Source organism: Glandiceps talaboti, chromosome 2 (genome assembly GCF_964340395.1).
Source record: "Glandiceps talaboti chromosome 2, keGlaTala1.1, whole genome shotgun sequence".
In the NCBI taxonomy this organism is placed as follows: Eukaryota; Metazoa; Hemichordata; class Enteropneusta; family Spengelidae; genus Glandiceps; species Glandiceps talaboti.
The window spans coordinates 25,525,531-25,543,263 of NC_135550.1; the positions used below are offsets into that span (position 1 = coordinate 25,525,531).

Genomic DNA, 17,733 nt, shown 5'->3' on the forward strand with positions numbered 1-17,733 from the left:
AAGTTAACCAAAAGAGGATCAACACTTTCAAAGATGTAATTCATGTAATTGTGTCCCATGGTACACCCAATTTGATGTTCACTAGGTACAATAATTCAAATTACACCAGAAGGTCAAATGTGTCTATAATTTAACTGAAATAAACAGAGTAAAGTAATCATTAAGGAAGCCTCAAACATTAATATGTGACATAACTTACTATTGATTTAGAAGCTCATCTTCAATTTGCAATGCTTTATACAAGCCATGTGTTACAGTGTTTCAAATCTCCTTGACAACCCTTCCTGTTATGACAGGCAAACTTTTGTGCTGTTTGACATGTAGATATCCAAACAACCACCTGTCGGATACTAGTAAATTATATAGCCTCATTTACATGCAGAAGTCAAACTGTAGTACTTGAAAGTCCCTTGATATATTTTATAGGACTCCAATATCATGCTGTTTTACTAAATGACAACATTCCCTTCAAATGTCCTATTGAATTTCAACACCTGCTTGTTTTGCAAAATGGCTGCAACATTCCATTTGAATGTCCTACTGGACTGAAGCATCGGGTTGTTTTACAAAATGACAGACATACCCCTGGAATGTCCTAGATAACTACAACACCTAGCTTGTCTACAAAATGATAACATTTTCCAAAGTATGTAATAGAGCATTCCAACATCTGGTTGTTATTACAAAATAACAGACATTCCTCTTGAATATCCTATGGCTATAGTCCAACACATTATTGTTTTACAAAATGAAAACATTCTTTTACATGTCTTTTAGGACTCCAACACCTGGTTATTTTATGAAATGATTATGTTCCCCTTAATGGCATCCTTTATGACTCCTACACCTGGTTATTTTATGAAATGATTATGTTCCCCCTTAATGGCGTCCTTTATGACTCCTACACCTGGTTATTTTATGAAATGATTATGTTCCCCTTAATGGCATCCTTTATGACTCCTACACCTGGTTATTTTACGAAATGATTATGTTCCCCTTAATGGCGTCCTTTATGACTCCTACACCTGGTTATTTTATGAAATGATTATGTTCCCCTTAATGGCGTCCTTTATGACTCCTACACCTGGTTATTTTACGAAATGATTATGTTCCCCTTAATGGCGTCCTTTATGACTCCAACACCTGGTTATTTTACGAAATGATTATGTTCCCCTTAATGGCATCCTTTATGACTCCTACACCTGGTTATTTTACGAAATGATTATGTTCCCCTTAATGGCGTCCTTTATGACTCCTACACCTGGTTATTTTATGAAATGATTATGTTCCCCTTAATGGCGTCCTTTATGACTCCTACACCTGGTTATTTGACGAAATGATTATGTTCCCCCTTAATGGCATCCTTTATGACTCCTACACCTGGTTATTTTACAAAATGATTATGTTTACCTTTAATGGCATCCTTTATGACTCCTACACCTGGTTATTTTACAAAATGGTTATGTTTACCCTTAATGGCATCCTTTATGACTGGTTATTTTACGAATTACATCCTTTATGACGCCTACACCTGGTTATTTTACGAAATGATTATGTTCCCCCATAATGGGTGTTCTTTATTACTCCTACACCTGGTTATTTAACAAAATGATAACATACCCCTTGAATGTCCTATGGGACTATATTATAGCACATAAAGTATCAACCCTGACTGAATAATCTTTTGAATAATTTTTATGCAAATATATAATAGATAAAAACCAGATATTATACTCTTTGTTTTTTCTGATAAAAACTGTCAAGATATGAAAACATGTCACTTGAATATACCTGGTTATGTTATTGAATCTTTGCATGTCTCATAGGATTTCAATACCTGTTTGTTTTACAAACCTTGAATAGGATATTTGCAACACCTGGTTGTTTTATAAACTAACAACCTTGAATGTTCCATATGCTATAGAACCTAATACACCTGGTTGTTTTACAAACTAACATCCTTGAATGTTCCATATGCTATAGAACCTAATACATCTGGTTGTTTTGTAGCACCTTAAGTGTATATTATAGCACATAAAGTATCAACCCTGACTGAATAATCTTTTGAATAATTTTTATGCAAATATATAATAGATAAAAACCAGATATTATACTCTTTGTTTTTTCTGATAAAAACTGTCAAGATATGAAAACATGTCACTTGAATGGTAAATTTTTAAATGCCTGTAATATATGTTGTCTTGGTAGGAGTCCTGATTTATGATTGCAAAACCTCTATCCTGTCCATTTCATCTTGTATAGAGTTGAGTGATGTCTTAGAGTTCAGTTTTCTCTTAACAGTGTTTTCATTCACACATGTAGCACTGTTCTGTCTGGACACTGTCTCATGGTTGGTGCTTGCATTCTCTTCATGTACTGTGATGTCTTCATCCTGTGAAGTCACAACAGCATGTTGGACACTCTCCTGTGAGGTAGTAGCTATTACTCCTCCCTTGTCACCTGATGGTTTGTTTCCTTGATCTCCAATCAACCCCTCATCCTCCAACGTGGCATCTTTTTCAAGATTTGTGCATCTCCGAATGAACTCTTCTTCAATATCCTTCAATGCCTAGCACAGCAAAATTTATGTTTCAGTTTATGCAGACCAAAAACATGTCTTGTTTATATCAGTGGGGAACAGTAAAACACAATTTCATGGTTATAGCAGTTAGACAGTAAAAAATGAAGTCATGATTATTTCAGTTTAGGCAGAATAAGACAATTCCATGGTTATTTCAGTTAGGCAGAATAAGACAATTCCATGATTATTTCAGTTAGGCAGAATAAGACAATTCCATGGTTATTTCAGTTAGGCAGAATAAAAACAATTCCATGGTTATTTCAGTTAGACAGAATAAAAACAATTTCACAATTATTTCAGTTAGACAGTAAAACAATTTCATGATTATTTCAGTTAGGCAGAATAAAAACAATTTCATAGTTATTTCAGTTAGACAGTATAACAATTTCATGGTTATTTCAGTTAGGCCCCTAATTGGCAGAGTAAAAAGAATTTCATGGTTATTTCAGTTTAATAGACAGTAATACAATTTCATGGGTATTTTATAGACAGTAAAAACAGTTTCACAGTTATTTTAGTTAAAGCCCTTAATAGGCAGAGTAAAAACAATGTCATGGTTATTTCAGTTAGTAATACAATATCATGGTTATTTTATAGACAGTAAAAACAGTTTCACAGTTATTTCAGTTAGGCAATTAATAGGCAGAGTAAAAACAATGTCATGGTTATTTCAGTTAGGTAGTAATACAATTTCATGGTTATTTTATAGACAGTAAAAACAGTTTTACAGTTACTTCAGTTAAGCCCGTATTAGGCAGAGTAAAAACAATTTCATGGTTATTTCAGTTAGGCAGTAATACAATTTCATGGTTATTTTACAGACAGTAAAAACAGTTTCACAGTTATTTCAGTTAGGCTCTTAATAGGCAGAGTATTTGTGGTTATTTAGTTAGGCAGAGTTTAAAAAATTCATGGTTATTTCAATTAGACATTATAGTAAAAACTATATAATTTTGATAGATTAATTAATATTGACATATACAAGAAAGCATCACATCTAGAAATTTTTTTCAGATAACAATTATCTTCGGTCAATTCTAATATCTTTTTACCTGCTTTTCTTCAGAGAGTAATTCGTCTTGGATTTTCTTCATTTTGATCGCTATCTGCTTTCTCTTACGTTCCTGAAAGTCACTCAGCTGTAAGAGATAAATGGTAGTATGTCTGGCATTCATCTTATCAGTACTATTGCACTATCTACTACAATCTAGAGTAGAATGATTGCAAGTCTTTATTCTCATTTCACTTGCAGCATTTAAGTGCTTTTATGTGTTCCTATGGTTTAGCTAATCCAACCATACATTTTTGAATGATGCCTACATAAAACAATGCTCAAAGTATACATGTACATAAAGCATGAACACAAGTTAATATGTCTATAGTGTTTACTACTTGTCTATACCTCTGTTACTATAAGTGCCAGTTACTAATAACTGCCAAATAATCTGAACTGCAAAGGTAAGTTATCCTATTCAAAAAATAATAATTATTAATATGCATCATACTTTTTTAATTGCGTTTTTCCATCTTACCATTTTATACCATTTTATTGATATGTTATAGTGCTTTCTGCCTTTGTTTTGTAACCGTGTCTTTTTAAAACATATTAATTTTTAGTGTAGTAGACCCTTTTCTGTCGATTGCTAGCTGTATTTTATTCATTCTGGTTTTATTCACGGTATTGTTTTTAGACTCTGAAGACGACCTCCCATGTGAGGTTAAAATGTCAGTAAAATAATGTTTTCAACGTAGACTAAAGGACTTGTCAACCTTTCTTTTATCAAACCCAGTTTCCTAATTACCCTTGCATGTAAGGTTATTTGTCAGTTATTTAATCCAATCGAACTCATCAAAATTGTTGTTATTATTTTAAAAATAGAAATAACTAGTTCTGATGAGTATGTCTGTTATTCATGCTGCTGTTGTACTAGTCTGAAAAGCACTGCCATTAATTTCTGTAGATATAGGAGATGTACTTACTGTTTTTCTGGCAGTAACAGCTTGACTGATGTGTTTTTGTTGGAATTCTCTCTTCAGTCTGTGAAGGAGATGAAAATCATATGTCTAAACTTTCAAATTAATGGAACATTGTACTAGTGTTTCACATCTTGCATTAACTCATACCATCTATTTAGCATTGCTGAGTGAAAGATGCATTTTCACAGCAAGACTTGGTCATAACACTTGATCTTTTCATTATTTTCTTTGGTATGATCTATTCCTTTTTCAAAATTTATTGAATTAAAAAATCCAAATAACTTTGATATGGTGATTTCAAATATAGTTTTCATGACGACTTTTTTGTTTTCTCCTTGCATTTACAACTTTTAATTTTTACAAACATCCTGCTGTCCATGCCTCTACATGCCAGGTAGTGGTTGTTCTGTACCTGCTGGTATACCGATGACTTGTTCATATTTTGGGTCACTATAATCCACTTATTTTTTGTATCCTCACCAACTTTACAATGTTTTTTTTCCATACACTTGCTGTTAATAGCACACATAATTACATTTGTATTTCAAATATGCTTTTTTTATTATTCATATCTTGTATCTTAACCTCATTTTCAACATTGTATGACACAACAAAGTAAAATTTTTGGGCGGGTATGTTGTATTTTGGAGGGAATGTGACGACATACACAAGAATCATCCCAGTGTCCCGCCCAGTGTATTCAAGTGTGGAAATCAAAGTTGGAAATGGAATTTAAAATCCTTCATATTTAATTTTGTAACTGTGTATTTAAACTATAAAACCTCCTGGTCTCTTTTTTATGGAAAAATATGTTTTTGTACAAAAGCAAAACTTACTACATTATAGTTTGCAAGATTACCAGTATGGAGGGGGGGGGGGGGAGTTGCTATGTACATGAAAATTACATCTGATTCAGTTATTTCAAAATTGGAATGAAGTTGGAAACAAGATTAACAACCATTGATGATTCAAAATTAATACATGTAGAGGAACAAAATTAAAAGCACACTTTTGACTTTTAAAGTATTGAAGAAAAGTGTGTTAATAACTCACCTTTGTAATTCCTGTTTGTTTCGTATTCTTTTATTCAATGTCCTCATTTCTTCTCTATTTTGTATGTACATCCTCTTCTGCAGTCCTGACTCCTCTCTTGCAATATTAATTGAACATTAATACAATGTGAAAACTGAATGAACTTCAAAATCTGCAAAATGTACTTTGTCTGAAACTTTTGTTAAATATAATAATCAGCTGTTGCATTACCATGATACCTACAGACTACGTCTTTTTTTTCTTTTTCTTTTTTTAAATATTTTTTTTTTATTTTCCAAAAGACTACGTCTTACTATATTCAAATATTCAGGGATTGTGCTTTGATTCCCCACCCCCACCCCCACCCCCATACAATAATATAATAATTTTTTAGACTTATGGCATATTTTCTGAATGTTGGTTATTTGTCCACTATTTAAATTGTATAAGTACATTAAGTGGAATTACTTCCTAAGTACTATAGTAGTCTGTCTTCTCTGTCTTTATCTCTAATGGAGCCAACCAAACAATGCTTATCTATTGAGACTTTCATTGAATATTTGCACAGTTGTTTGCTTCAATTTGGATGACTTCAAGTTATTAGCCAACTTGTTTAAGGCCATTAGGCAAGCCATCATGTTAGCAATAAAATCAATATGGTGGAAAGATTGGCAGGTCAATGGTTATATCAATTATGTAGTCTACAAGTCAATCTATAGACTTGTGCTGGGCATCCACATTCCCTTTATTTTACAAGGTTAAAGAAAATTGGTGACTTGAACTTTTTAATTTGTAATTTCATTCCAGCATGTATGACTTAATCCCAGACATCCTTTGTGAGGATGACGTACAAGTTTTCAATTCATTGCTATGTGTGACATATCATAATCATCATAATTTGATTTTGAGCTGATTTGAAGGAATATGGTCTGATGAAGGAAAGCTTTCAATTCATCAGTATGTACAGTTTATCATTACTTGGACTGATTAATCAAATAAAGTCTCTATAATCACCAATTCATTCAAGGAAAAGTAATCAACTCAGAGCTTAAACTTGCACTCCTCCAAGGTAAATTAACAGTTCAGTTCTGCCTAGTTGTGTGATACTGGTTATACTACTGAGATTTTGATTCTTGTGGTCGGGAAATGATTCTGATCAATATTGAATTCTTTAGTTTTTGATAAATTAATGTACATCATTGGCGTCCTCAGCTGTATAAAGTGTCTAGGAACTCTTCTTAATCCACAAATTTCAATCAAATAAAAAATATGCATGATCTGCCATGTGGAAAAGCCAGCCTAATATTATCATTTATTTGGTTGAATTATGGTCAATTTTGACACATTTCAAATCTTAACATAATATATATTTTGTCTCATATATATATATATATATATATAGTTTTGGTAGTACTGGAACTCTTTCTTGGGTGTAACTCGGAGTTTCACGCATATTGCGATCATCAGACACTCTGATCATATTGATTTTATTGCTCACATGAGTGTCTGATGATCGCAATATGCGTGAAACTCCGAGTTACACCCAAGAAAGAGTTCCAGTACTACCAAAACTATTACGCTCTGCCACTGCGGTATAGAGCACTGTCTTATAGCAGATTGATACTCACCGAGTTATATATATATATATATATATATATATATGTTCTCGCTGGAGAGAACAGTGCTCGATGCAAATATTAGTAGCAGAGCATTATAGACTTAATTCAAAAGAATAAGGGTGTTATGAGTCGTTACTAAGAGTTTCACACTTGTTGTGATCATCAGGTGACTAACTGTATAGTTCTATGATTAGTTCCAATTTCAACTATTACAAAAAAATAGTTGAAATTGGAACTTCACAAGTTTCTCATCTTCAATTTGAACTGACAGAGCCCCTTAGGTTGCTCATATTTGCCCTAGCTGAATAAAGAATAATATTGGGGAATGAAATAAGTATTAATGAGCTACTATAATTTTGTACATTAAGAACCTGGGCATTTGCATGGATTTCTTTAATTTTCTTCATTTGAATATAAATATTATACCAAAAATGATTTGAAACCAAATATTGCATAGTCTTAGGGTACCTCACCTTTTGTGAAATCTATACAGGTCTCTGAGTTGGTTATCATGCGTGTTCACCATTACTGCTCTGAGCAGTTCATATTGGGGTTTAAGTTGTTTCTCTTTGAGTTCCTTCTCAGCCCTGTAATGGTCTCTGTACATAGCCAGTAAGACCTCAGAACTCAGGATTCCTGTTTCATTAACCTGTCATAAGAAGTTGAACAGTTAAAGGTGTGAGAAACACAATGTTTAACATCGGATGTTGGAACTCAAGAACAAAATGAAAAGACTGATCATAGATTCATCATATTACGAATCATGTCCTACCATATACCATGATGATTTATACGACTAATTAGATTAGTTAGTCCAGCCATATGCAACTGGTAAATATGCAGAGTGGGTTGAATTGTAATTAACCAATCAGAAACAAAATTTTTGATCAACCAATCAGAAACAAAATAGCAATTGTGGGAAAAAAACCTGTCTAGCAATGTGCTGTGTCCACAAAATTGACACGCTTCTCACACAAATAAAATTTCCTCAATTATAACCAATATTTATTAAACTTAATTACAGCTTTGTACCAAGGGAAATGAGTCCTGAATTTATTGTCCTGTAGTTAACTCCATATGGATTAGTTTGTAAAGCAGACAGCCCTAAAACTAAAATATTTATGGCTTTTGTTGTTGGTCAAGTGACAATAAACTATGAGTAATAACAGGTAAGCCTTTGGGTTTATGACAGTGTGTTCCTACTATGCTATACTGTATTATCAATGTCTACTGAGATTCAGTCACCATTATACGGTATAAAACAAAATTAAATGTCGATATTTCATTGACTTTTACAACATATGGGGCTAGCAACTAGGTGGTTTAAAGCTACTGTTTCAGTATGATATCGTTCTGACCCTTTCTCCATGGAAACTGAATTACATCATGTGTGATATTTTGAGTGTGTAGATGACGTGAGTGGAGGTGTAAATCGGTATATCATGTCTGTTGTTTGATACATCATCCGACCATTTGTAATTGGATTTGATTGTTCCATTATGAATTATCTATTTGGTCATATCACATCATCTCTGTGACTTTGCCAGACAATATACTTGCAATTTTTGAATTTCAGAATGTATTACTACAACATCATCTGTAAATCATATATACAAATGTATATATATTTATATCCAAATGTATGGTACCATGGTACCAGACCTTCTGGCATACAGTACTCGATACGGATGTAGAGCTTGATAAGTGAATTAATTATATATACATATATGAATGAATGAATGAATGTATGTATGTATGTATGTATGTATGTATGTATGTATGTATGTATGTATGTATGTATGTATGTATGTATGTATGTATGTATGTATGTATGTATGTATGTATGTATGTATGTATGTATGTATGTATGTATGTATGTATGTATGTATGTATGTATGTATGTATGTATGTATGTATGTATGTATGTATGTATGTATGTATGTATGTATGTATGTATGTATGTATGTATGTAACAAAATTTTCCAAAATATGCTTAAATTATTGATATTGCAGCTTTAAATGATGAATTTCAGATGTCAGTGGCACTGTCATCATGCAAAGCATGAACAGCATATTCTTTCGAACTTGGATTGCCGTTGAAACAGTAAATTGTAATAAATATGGAAATTCTCTAAAAGTAATGTCAAATGCATTTTTGTTCCTCATTACTTAACACCAAAATGTATCACTTTATCCATCTCTATAAAGTTGTACTTATAATTTACACAGTGTACATGTATCTCACAGCAGTAATCCTACTCTAAGGTCTTTCCATGGTTGAATTGTAAGAATTGCTTTATTTGGAAATAAAATTTGTTGAACAATGTGCAAAGAAATCCAATGGGGAAAGGGGAACGGATTGATCAGCATCTGTACATGGCATAATGTATTCTAATCGTAGCAGTATATGGGTGATGACATTTCACAATTTTGTTAAGACACCTGCAGAACGCACTGACTGTTATTACAGAAGACAGCTGCCAAGGTTCATTTAAAGTTTTTCATTACAATAGTCAACTCTAATTAAGGATACACTGGAGTTCAAGCCTGTGTATTCAACAGACCATCCACTAGTACAACCACAATAATAGCCCCACCCTCCCCAAACACACACACACACACACACACACACACACACACACACACACACACACACACACACACACACACACACACACACACACACACACACACACAAGAAAATAACTTCATGTTCATACACATACTAGCCTGGGTAATTTGAATGTGGTTCCACAAACTTGTCACTCGTGCAGTCACAGTTACAAACCTTTCTCTAAAATTATCATAAAGTTATTCAAAATCTCAATAGTTATAACCCAAAGTCTTGATATAAGTGCTTTGTCTAAAAGAGATACAAAAAGATACAGAAACAATCAAAATCACACCTCTTGGTTATGTTCCCTCATAAGAATCTGCATTTCTCTATCATTGTCACTCTTCACTGCAGCTAAATCTCTACAAGACAAGACAAGACAAGACAAGACAAGACAAGATAAAGATGATAAGAAGTGTGAAAAGTGTACTTGTCATCTTCATTGAATGCAATCAATCTCTATCCACCATGTCATAACCTGTTCACATGAAGATAATTAAGTAGCATCAACAACATCATAATGAAAATAGATTCACCCGAGAAAAAACATATTCCAAAAGAGGTAAGTAAAGGTGTTTAAAGAATATTACATGTACTCTCTTAATTCAACATGAATATTATCATCAGTTTATTGTTTAATGGAATCATAAAAATGAATAGCCACTTCATACTTTTTGACAATTTTTTCTTCCCTACTTTGACTTTTTAAATTAGCATGTTTCTAGTACCTGACCTGTGAGGGCAGTATTTCCATCCCAATAAAACCAAAACCCATGCCATGTAGAACTTAGGTTAGAACACCTGGCTGCTGTTCCTTGGTTACAATCAGAATAGGGTAACATGTACTTTTTTTCCCTGTAGGCTAAGGGTAACATGTACTTTTTTTCCCTGTAGGCTAAGGTGTGGTTTCTCTTCACTGAATTGAAAATAAATTGTGAAATATTGTACAATACTTACCCATTTTTTGTTTTATTAACCTTTTTGATTGATTTGTTGTGTTTCTTTTGTAACCGTGTTTGGATTTGGTGATGTGATATGAGGAGTTTGTCCATTTCAAGTGTTTGTGACTTCTTCAGCTTACTTTGTGTCTTTTCATGTTTCTTTATCAGTTTCTCCAACTCTTTGTTGTGTTTCCGAATCAATTTCTGATATTTCTGTATAAAGAAAAGAGAAAGTAACTGAATATTAAGAAGATAAAATAGGATTGAAAAATGCCATGAAAATGCTACATTATGAATTACAAAATGTTTCATTGTGATTATTGATTTTAGCTCACAAGAATTTTCATCGGAAACACAAAATTTGTATTGCTTTAACATAATTTTGAGCTACAGTAAGATTTTTCACTGGAAATGCCAAACTATTTACAGCTTTTACACAGCCTCAGGCTTTGGACAAGTGTTATGGAGTCATTCATTTAAAATTTCATATCAGGTCACAATATTTGAGATGGGCTGGCTCGTATTCTGCATATTGCTCTCACGTATATGACATTCTATAACTGGTTGTATGGCTTACTTTTCGGGAGTAAAAACACTCCTGTAAAGTTAAACCTGTAGGTTTTGTTACTGTAGGTGAGAGAATATAAAATATTCATGAAAGTTTACCTTATTCAGTTTGATCTCATCCAATTCTGCTGCTTCAAATTCAGCTGTAAAGATAGAAAACATTTGACATTTGTGAACTTACAAACTAATATGGCAAAACTATACATTCAATAATTCTAACTCATAAACACACAAATAGAATCACACCAGATGTGAAAGTGCTCTCATGTGTAGCAAGTTCTGGACATTCATGCACTTGACTCAACTGCACCAACTGTAGTTTGCCTATATCTCTTTGGGTTTGAGAGCTTGATCATGGTAGCTAGACATTTTTGTGTTAGTGTGAATATTTATTCACTTGATCACCCATCACAGTGACTGAAACATGCATAAGTTGAGTTTATGAAGCTTTATTTTTTTAATTTAACGAGACCATGAAGTTTAATATTAATGTTGATGCATCAAAAATTGTCTTCTGACATTAGTACATTTGATGATATAATAATTTGTATGGGACATGAAAAACAAAAAACCTTTTGAAATTGTATGGGCCTAGGTCTCAGGATATAGGATGATGATTTGTCTGCCAAAGGTGGCCCCGCCTCTAAAGTGAGGTGTGACATGTATTGATGTCATTTGTAAAACATTACAGATACTGCCCTCTTGAGGTGAGTTAAAACAAAATGTATTATATATTACCTTGGCAACTGTTCATCGTATTATGAAATTATACTAGAACAAGTGTTGCTTCTGACTGATAAAGTTCATATAATTTGCTGGTTTTAAATACAAAAATAAGTGTAATCACACAGGAGGGCATTGCTTAGGAAAAATGGTAAACACTTCAGAACCTACAATTGTGTATTACTAGCTAGTACAATCTTGCACATCTTGCCTTGCAGCAGTCAGTATGTAGAAAATGAGAGAGACTATTACAGATCAATACACTCAGCACAGTCTGACCTTTCGACTTGTTCAATGATAACACTTTTTACAGATAAGTGGCTTTGAAGCAAGCAAGTCCACATGAAATGTGAGATGCCATTGTACCATTCACACAGTTCTCCTATGTCATGTAGCTATTCATCAACAAAATACATGTGATATATAAAGGTGGAGTTTTTTCCAGGACATTCACCCTTCCATCATTATTGTGCCATGTATTTTGTATTATTGCAGTGAGGAGAACAATAGAGTGCTGTCTAATTTGTTAATGAGAATGGAATGTCAATTGACTGAGTCAAAAAAATTATGGAAACAAAACTATAGAAATTTTCATTTGTAACTATATGGACCAAGGGGTCATGAACATTCATTCTCACAGGCATGAAATAATTAGGATTCTTGTTTTTCTTCTCTAAAAATGTAGCCTTCTTATCCAAAAGTATTTATTTTACTCTCCTGATTACCATCAAGTGAACAAGGTGTTCACAAAGTCACAAAGCTATCACCTTTGTTAGAATCACACAGTGAATGCAGTCATCTGACAGGGGAAATGTATATCTACATGAATAAGCTACAATTCATGTAGATATAACATACCAGTAGTATATGTAGTCAAATAATACAATACTAATTATGATAAAATAAACGTAAACACTAAAAATACCAATAAATTGTAGTATTACGGACAGAAAGACGGGCTGACACAAAGGACAATTTGTAATGTTTAGTTTTAGATGCTAGTAGGGCATGCAATCCACCACTCATACATGTGCTGAAGAATTCTACATGGAGGGGTTGGTATGATCTCTTGGCTCAGAATATTATTATATATCTCAGAAATGAGAAATTTGCAATACATCAATCCTAAACTTTCACTTGTTAAGTAAACCTTGGTTCTTTAGAGTAACCACTATAGTTATAAAAAGTGACAAAATAGGAAACATTTTTGAAGTACCTTTCCTAAGATTTGTACTAGTGTAGGTGCAATAGGTGACGAGTTATCTGTTGTTTTAGGTTATAAAAATGTACAGTATCATTGTTATAAAGTTCATAATTTTACATCATGGTTACTTCAAGTAAAAGTATACTTACGAGTCTGGCCCAACATCGGAGCACTTTTTGTCCGTTGCAACTCCTCTTCAGCAATAGAATTCTTGTTGATGAGAGATCGTCTATGTTGCATGTTTCTTAGAGCACTAGTATTGCAGTCTGGTGTCAGTATCATGGAATGAGGAATATTAAAAGACAATTAGTGTTTGCTTCATATTCTTTGCATGTTTACACAGTATTAAATTAACACCAGAGATAATGGTGTAAAAGCCATAAATATGTAATGATGTAGTCTGATGTTCCCAGGTGAATTTTTTTAACAAGAGTGCTCAGTGACTATAGTGACCAATTTTGTGCTTGCTTTTGAGACCAGACAGAGAGAATCTAGGATATGGTGACTACTTTGATATCATAATGACATTATGAAGATGTATGCAGTAAAACCTTCATTATACCATGAAGGCAATCAGAAATTACAAGAGTGCACCTAATGATTTTGTTGAAGGTGAGCACTTTCATAAATTCGCACTCCGACATTAGCTACTGCTAAAGCTGAAACAAAGACTATCAGAGCACCAGCAACAACTGTATTTTACACTCTAACACTGAAGTTTTGGAAATTTGCAAAATCAGTGTTTCCATTTTTATAAAAAAAGAAGTGTTATATCTTTTCTGACTAGTACTGTGACCAACAATCCTCACCTGAAGAGTAAGACATTCCAGACATTGAAGACAAATTGCTTTCTTTCCTGATGACCATATTTTTGCCATGGATCTGTCCTGCAGCTACCCTGGCATTGTGTGCCTGTATTCCACCATTGACTTTAGTATAACCACCCACCATGACACCACCCATACTGTCATTTGATCGTCTTGCCTCCAGGGCTTTCTTACCACCAATTCCAGCTGTACCGTCTATAGCATTGGAATTAGAACTTTCTGTCTTCTTAACTGAGTTTTTCATCAGACCAAATTGGTCAAGTTCATCTGTGTCCTGAAATGAATGTCAACACAACTGAAATCAACAATTACAATGAACGATTTTTTTTTCATTTTCAATCTTATTGTCATGAAGAATGTACAATCATAAACAAATGAGATGTTTGTCAATATAGCTGTGCTGTCCATCAAAACTAAAATAAACAAAATGTGAAGTGTATTTGCCAGGGGTAATGATTGTAAATCACTTTGCGCACAGCATGGGAAAGTACACTAATATAAAAATAGGTCAGTGGAATAATGAGACTACGAAGTTCCATTCTTGTGAGCAGCAGTACTATTTGTGTTCTCTCTGAAAACACAGCCTCTTTAAGGAGAGCACAGAAAGAACCTCTTTAGGAGAATGTGTTCTACTAATAATGAAGAAATCTGGTGTTTCCATGTCATTGACATACATCTACCAGTCTTCTGGGGGTAATGTACAATGTACAATGTGCATACTTCAACCAAGAGGTCTTTCTTTAGAAAATGTAGGGATATTACTCCTCCTATCTGGCCAGAGACTTTGTTATAATTCAGTGCACAAGGTACTTTTAATACATGTCTAACAATGATGTGTTAATTACCTCATTTTCAAAATCTTCTGTCAATTCCTGTAGTTGTTTCTCTCTCTTCTCTATCATATTCTGATATGCAATTGGATTGGCCAGAGCAGCAGCAAAGTCTGTTAAAGTGTCTGGCACATAGTCTTTTACACTGATATGTATGAACAAAGTTGGAAGTGTCAGCGGTAAGTTTGCTTCACTTCTCAGCGCAATATGGCGGTAACCTGTAAAGACAAAACAAACACAAACCTTAAAGCTTTAACTCACAATTTTATCTTAGTTTCATATACTTTATAATCAAAAGTATGTGCAGTGATTTTGCAAAGATTTAGGGGCCCAGTATTGGAGGGAGCTCTGGAGGAACTCTGGTGAAATTTGCATAAATTTCCAAACTTTGTACCATACTTTTTGGTGGGAAACCCCAGTAAAATACCATGGGAACTCAGGTACAGTTTTTCTTGTTTCAGACTTATCAAAAACAATAACATGTATTAGATTCTGTAAATTATTTTGGTATAATCAAGTACAGTTATTACAGCAATTTGTGCCATTTTTCTAAAATTTTGAGACAAAGATTTTCATTGCCCATTCCTCAAAAAATCCTTAAGTCTTGTAAGATATTTGTTGGACAATTTTTTTTTTATTTAGTTATAAACACAATAACTTGTCCACATTGCAAATATCAGTCAGCACAAGCACTATTTAATAAGACAAAAAAGTGCACAATGTAGTTTCATCATCATTGGCATTTGGTAATCAGAGGTAAGAATGTGTGACTAATTTGACCCAGAGACAATATCGTCAGTACAAACAATGTTATTGTGTCCATTGTACGATATGGGCATTTACATAAGGATTATAAAGATACTGAATGTTATATTAATCACACAATTCATATGAAATATATTACATTCTGCAATAATTTGATCAGGAGAAATGGATATCAAAAAAATTATTTTAATTTTCTCTGCTTGGAATACAGCAAAGAGAAAATTGACTGATAAAGCCATGTCTATTGATTTATTTTTGCACATTATAAACTTGAAACTAATAAATTGAATGTTATGAAATTAAAATAAAATAGAGATCATAAGGATAGCACAGTAAGAGTTACAAAGCACATATAAATACTGGTCACGTTTATTTTATTCCAATTCAGTCCTGCTCTTTCAAATTTCAACATTTAATAGAAAAAAATACAAGTGTTTTACTATTTTACAACTAGTTTTTCAGTCTACATTACTGATTCTGTTCATTAAATAAATCATACATGCTGAAGACATAAATACATAGGGAAATTTTTCTGTGATGCATAGTCCTGCAGCAGGACTTCAGCATGACTGTGGCAGCTAAGAGAGCTCCGTCCTAATGCTTGACTGAAATTCAGTGCTGCTGCAGGACCGAAATTCAGGACTGCTATTGGACTGAATTTCAAATGTGCACCCAATCCTGAATTCAGACATGCATGCTGTCCTTTCATTCAGATGTGCGCGCAGTTGTGAACTTCAAACTTGCATGCAGTCCTTAATATCAGTGCTACAGCAATACAGCTGAAGTGCTGCTGCAGGCCTGCACTGACACAAGACTGCAGGAAGTTGGCTGTGTACATGTACATAATTTTATGTGACTTAAGTTCATCTTCATGATTTTATAATAGTTGATTAGAGAGACTTACCTGGACGTATTCCTTCCAAAGGAAATATACGATGTCCTATCAGTCTACCATTTTCTTCATGTACTGCAATTCGTAGCATGGCTAAGTTGGGTAGGACAACCTTTAAAGTGAAAAGTTGCATTTTTTTCAGTTTTACAACTGTGATAAAAAAATATTTTGTGATTCTGATAACCTAATTCATACATATATCCTTCACAAAATTATCTATCAGATGGAAACAATTCAATTTATCCTGTCCACATGTGACATTTGTCATTCACAACTACCTTTATGTATATATGTATTATTTTTTAACTTCAACTATCCTGCTTTTTACCTACAGCTTGACTCTAGGTTCATACAACTTCATTCTATAAGTTTGTTTTTGTTTTTGTTTTGCCATGCCCCAGACCAAAACAAAATGAATCTGTAATGGCAAATTGAACAAAATTGCAATAAAAGTCAGGATTACATTTACATAAATTTACACTTATACAGACAGACTTTAGTTTGATGCAAGCAACACACTCTATATTAACTTTTTTAGGTATATAAAAATGGAATATTTAGTTTGTCATGTGTGATGTAACTGTTCCAAGATATATTCATACTCTCCACCCACGACATGTATAAAAAGATCATAGATTACTGACTACTGTGTAGAGCGTTTCCTGAAGTCAACCAGAATCTAGGTCATTTTCTTGACATTTAAATTCATGTTATTCTTTACACCATATGGCAAACCTATTAACTGTACTGAGATGATATAAGAATTAGACCTGCCTGCCAATCCTGAATTATCAGAATGAGTCACATATTATGTCGCTGCCAAAAACTATATGACCATTTGTATAAAGCATAGGCAGGACAAACAATTTCTGAGTTCATATCAGCCAACAGTTCGGTTTAACTTGCATTAAAAGGTGATCAGGAGGCGCATGGAATTTAAAATCATTTTCACTTGCATTTGCAAATTGATTTTCATTTCAAATTCGTTTTCATTTTGATTTATATTTGCAAATTGATTTTCATTTCAAATTCATTTTCATTAGCCTGCTCGGGTGGGGAAACCACATTGTTCCAATAACCCTGTGATGGAAGTCACACAGTACAGTTCATCCAAGTCATAAAAATGGACTCACGAGACCAATTCATTTTTTAAAATGTGTA

The 17,733-nt window shown here is 33.3% G+C and overlaps 1 protein-coding gene across 1 annotated transcript in view; it reads right to left on the minus strand.

The window, feature by feature from the left end:
• Positions 1-2,218: 2,218 nt before the first annotated feature.
• Positions 2,219-17,733, minus strand: part of LOC144445979 (1-phosphatidylinositol 4,5-bisphosphate phosphodiesterase beta-1-like) — an 84,391-nt gene continuing 68,876 nt past the window's right edge. Inside the window, exons 23-34 of the mRNA XM_078135638.1 lie at positions 16,585-16,684; positions 14,931-15,133; positions 14,068-14,359; positions 13,408-13,524; positions 11,431-11,474; positions 10,781-10,977; positions 10,116-10,185; positions 7,683-7,858; positions 5,612-5,707; positions 4,562-4,619; positions 3,634-3,720; positions 2,219-2,569 (exon numbers count right to left, since the gene is read on the minus strand). Of these exons, the coding sequence (XP_077991764.1) occupies positions 2,219-2,569; positions 3,634-3,720; positions 4,562-4,619; positions 5,612-5,707; positions 7,683-7,858; positions 10,116-10,185; positions 10,781-10,977; positions 11,431-11,474; positions 13,408-13,524; positions 14,068-14,359; positions 14,931-15,133; positions 16,585-16,684 (1,791 nt within the window). The remainder of the gene's footprint in view (positions 2,570-3,633; positions 3,721-4,561; positions 4,620-5,611; positions 5,708-7,682; positions 7,859-10,115; positions 10,186-10,780; positions 10,978-11,430; positions 11,475-13,407; positions 13,525-14,067; positions 14,360-14,930; positions 15,134-16,584; positions 16,685-17,733) is intronic.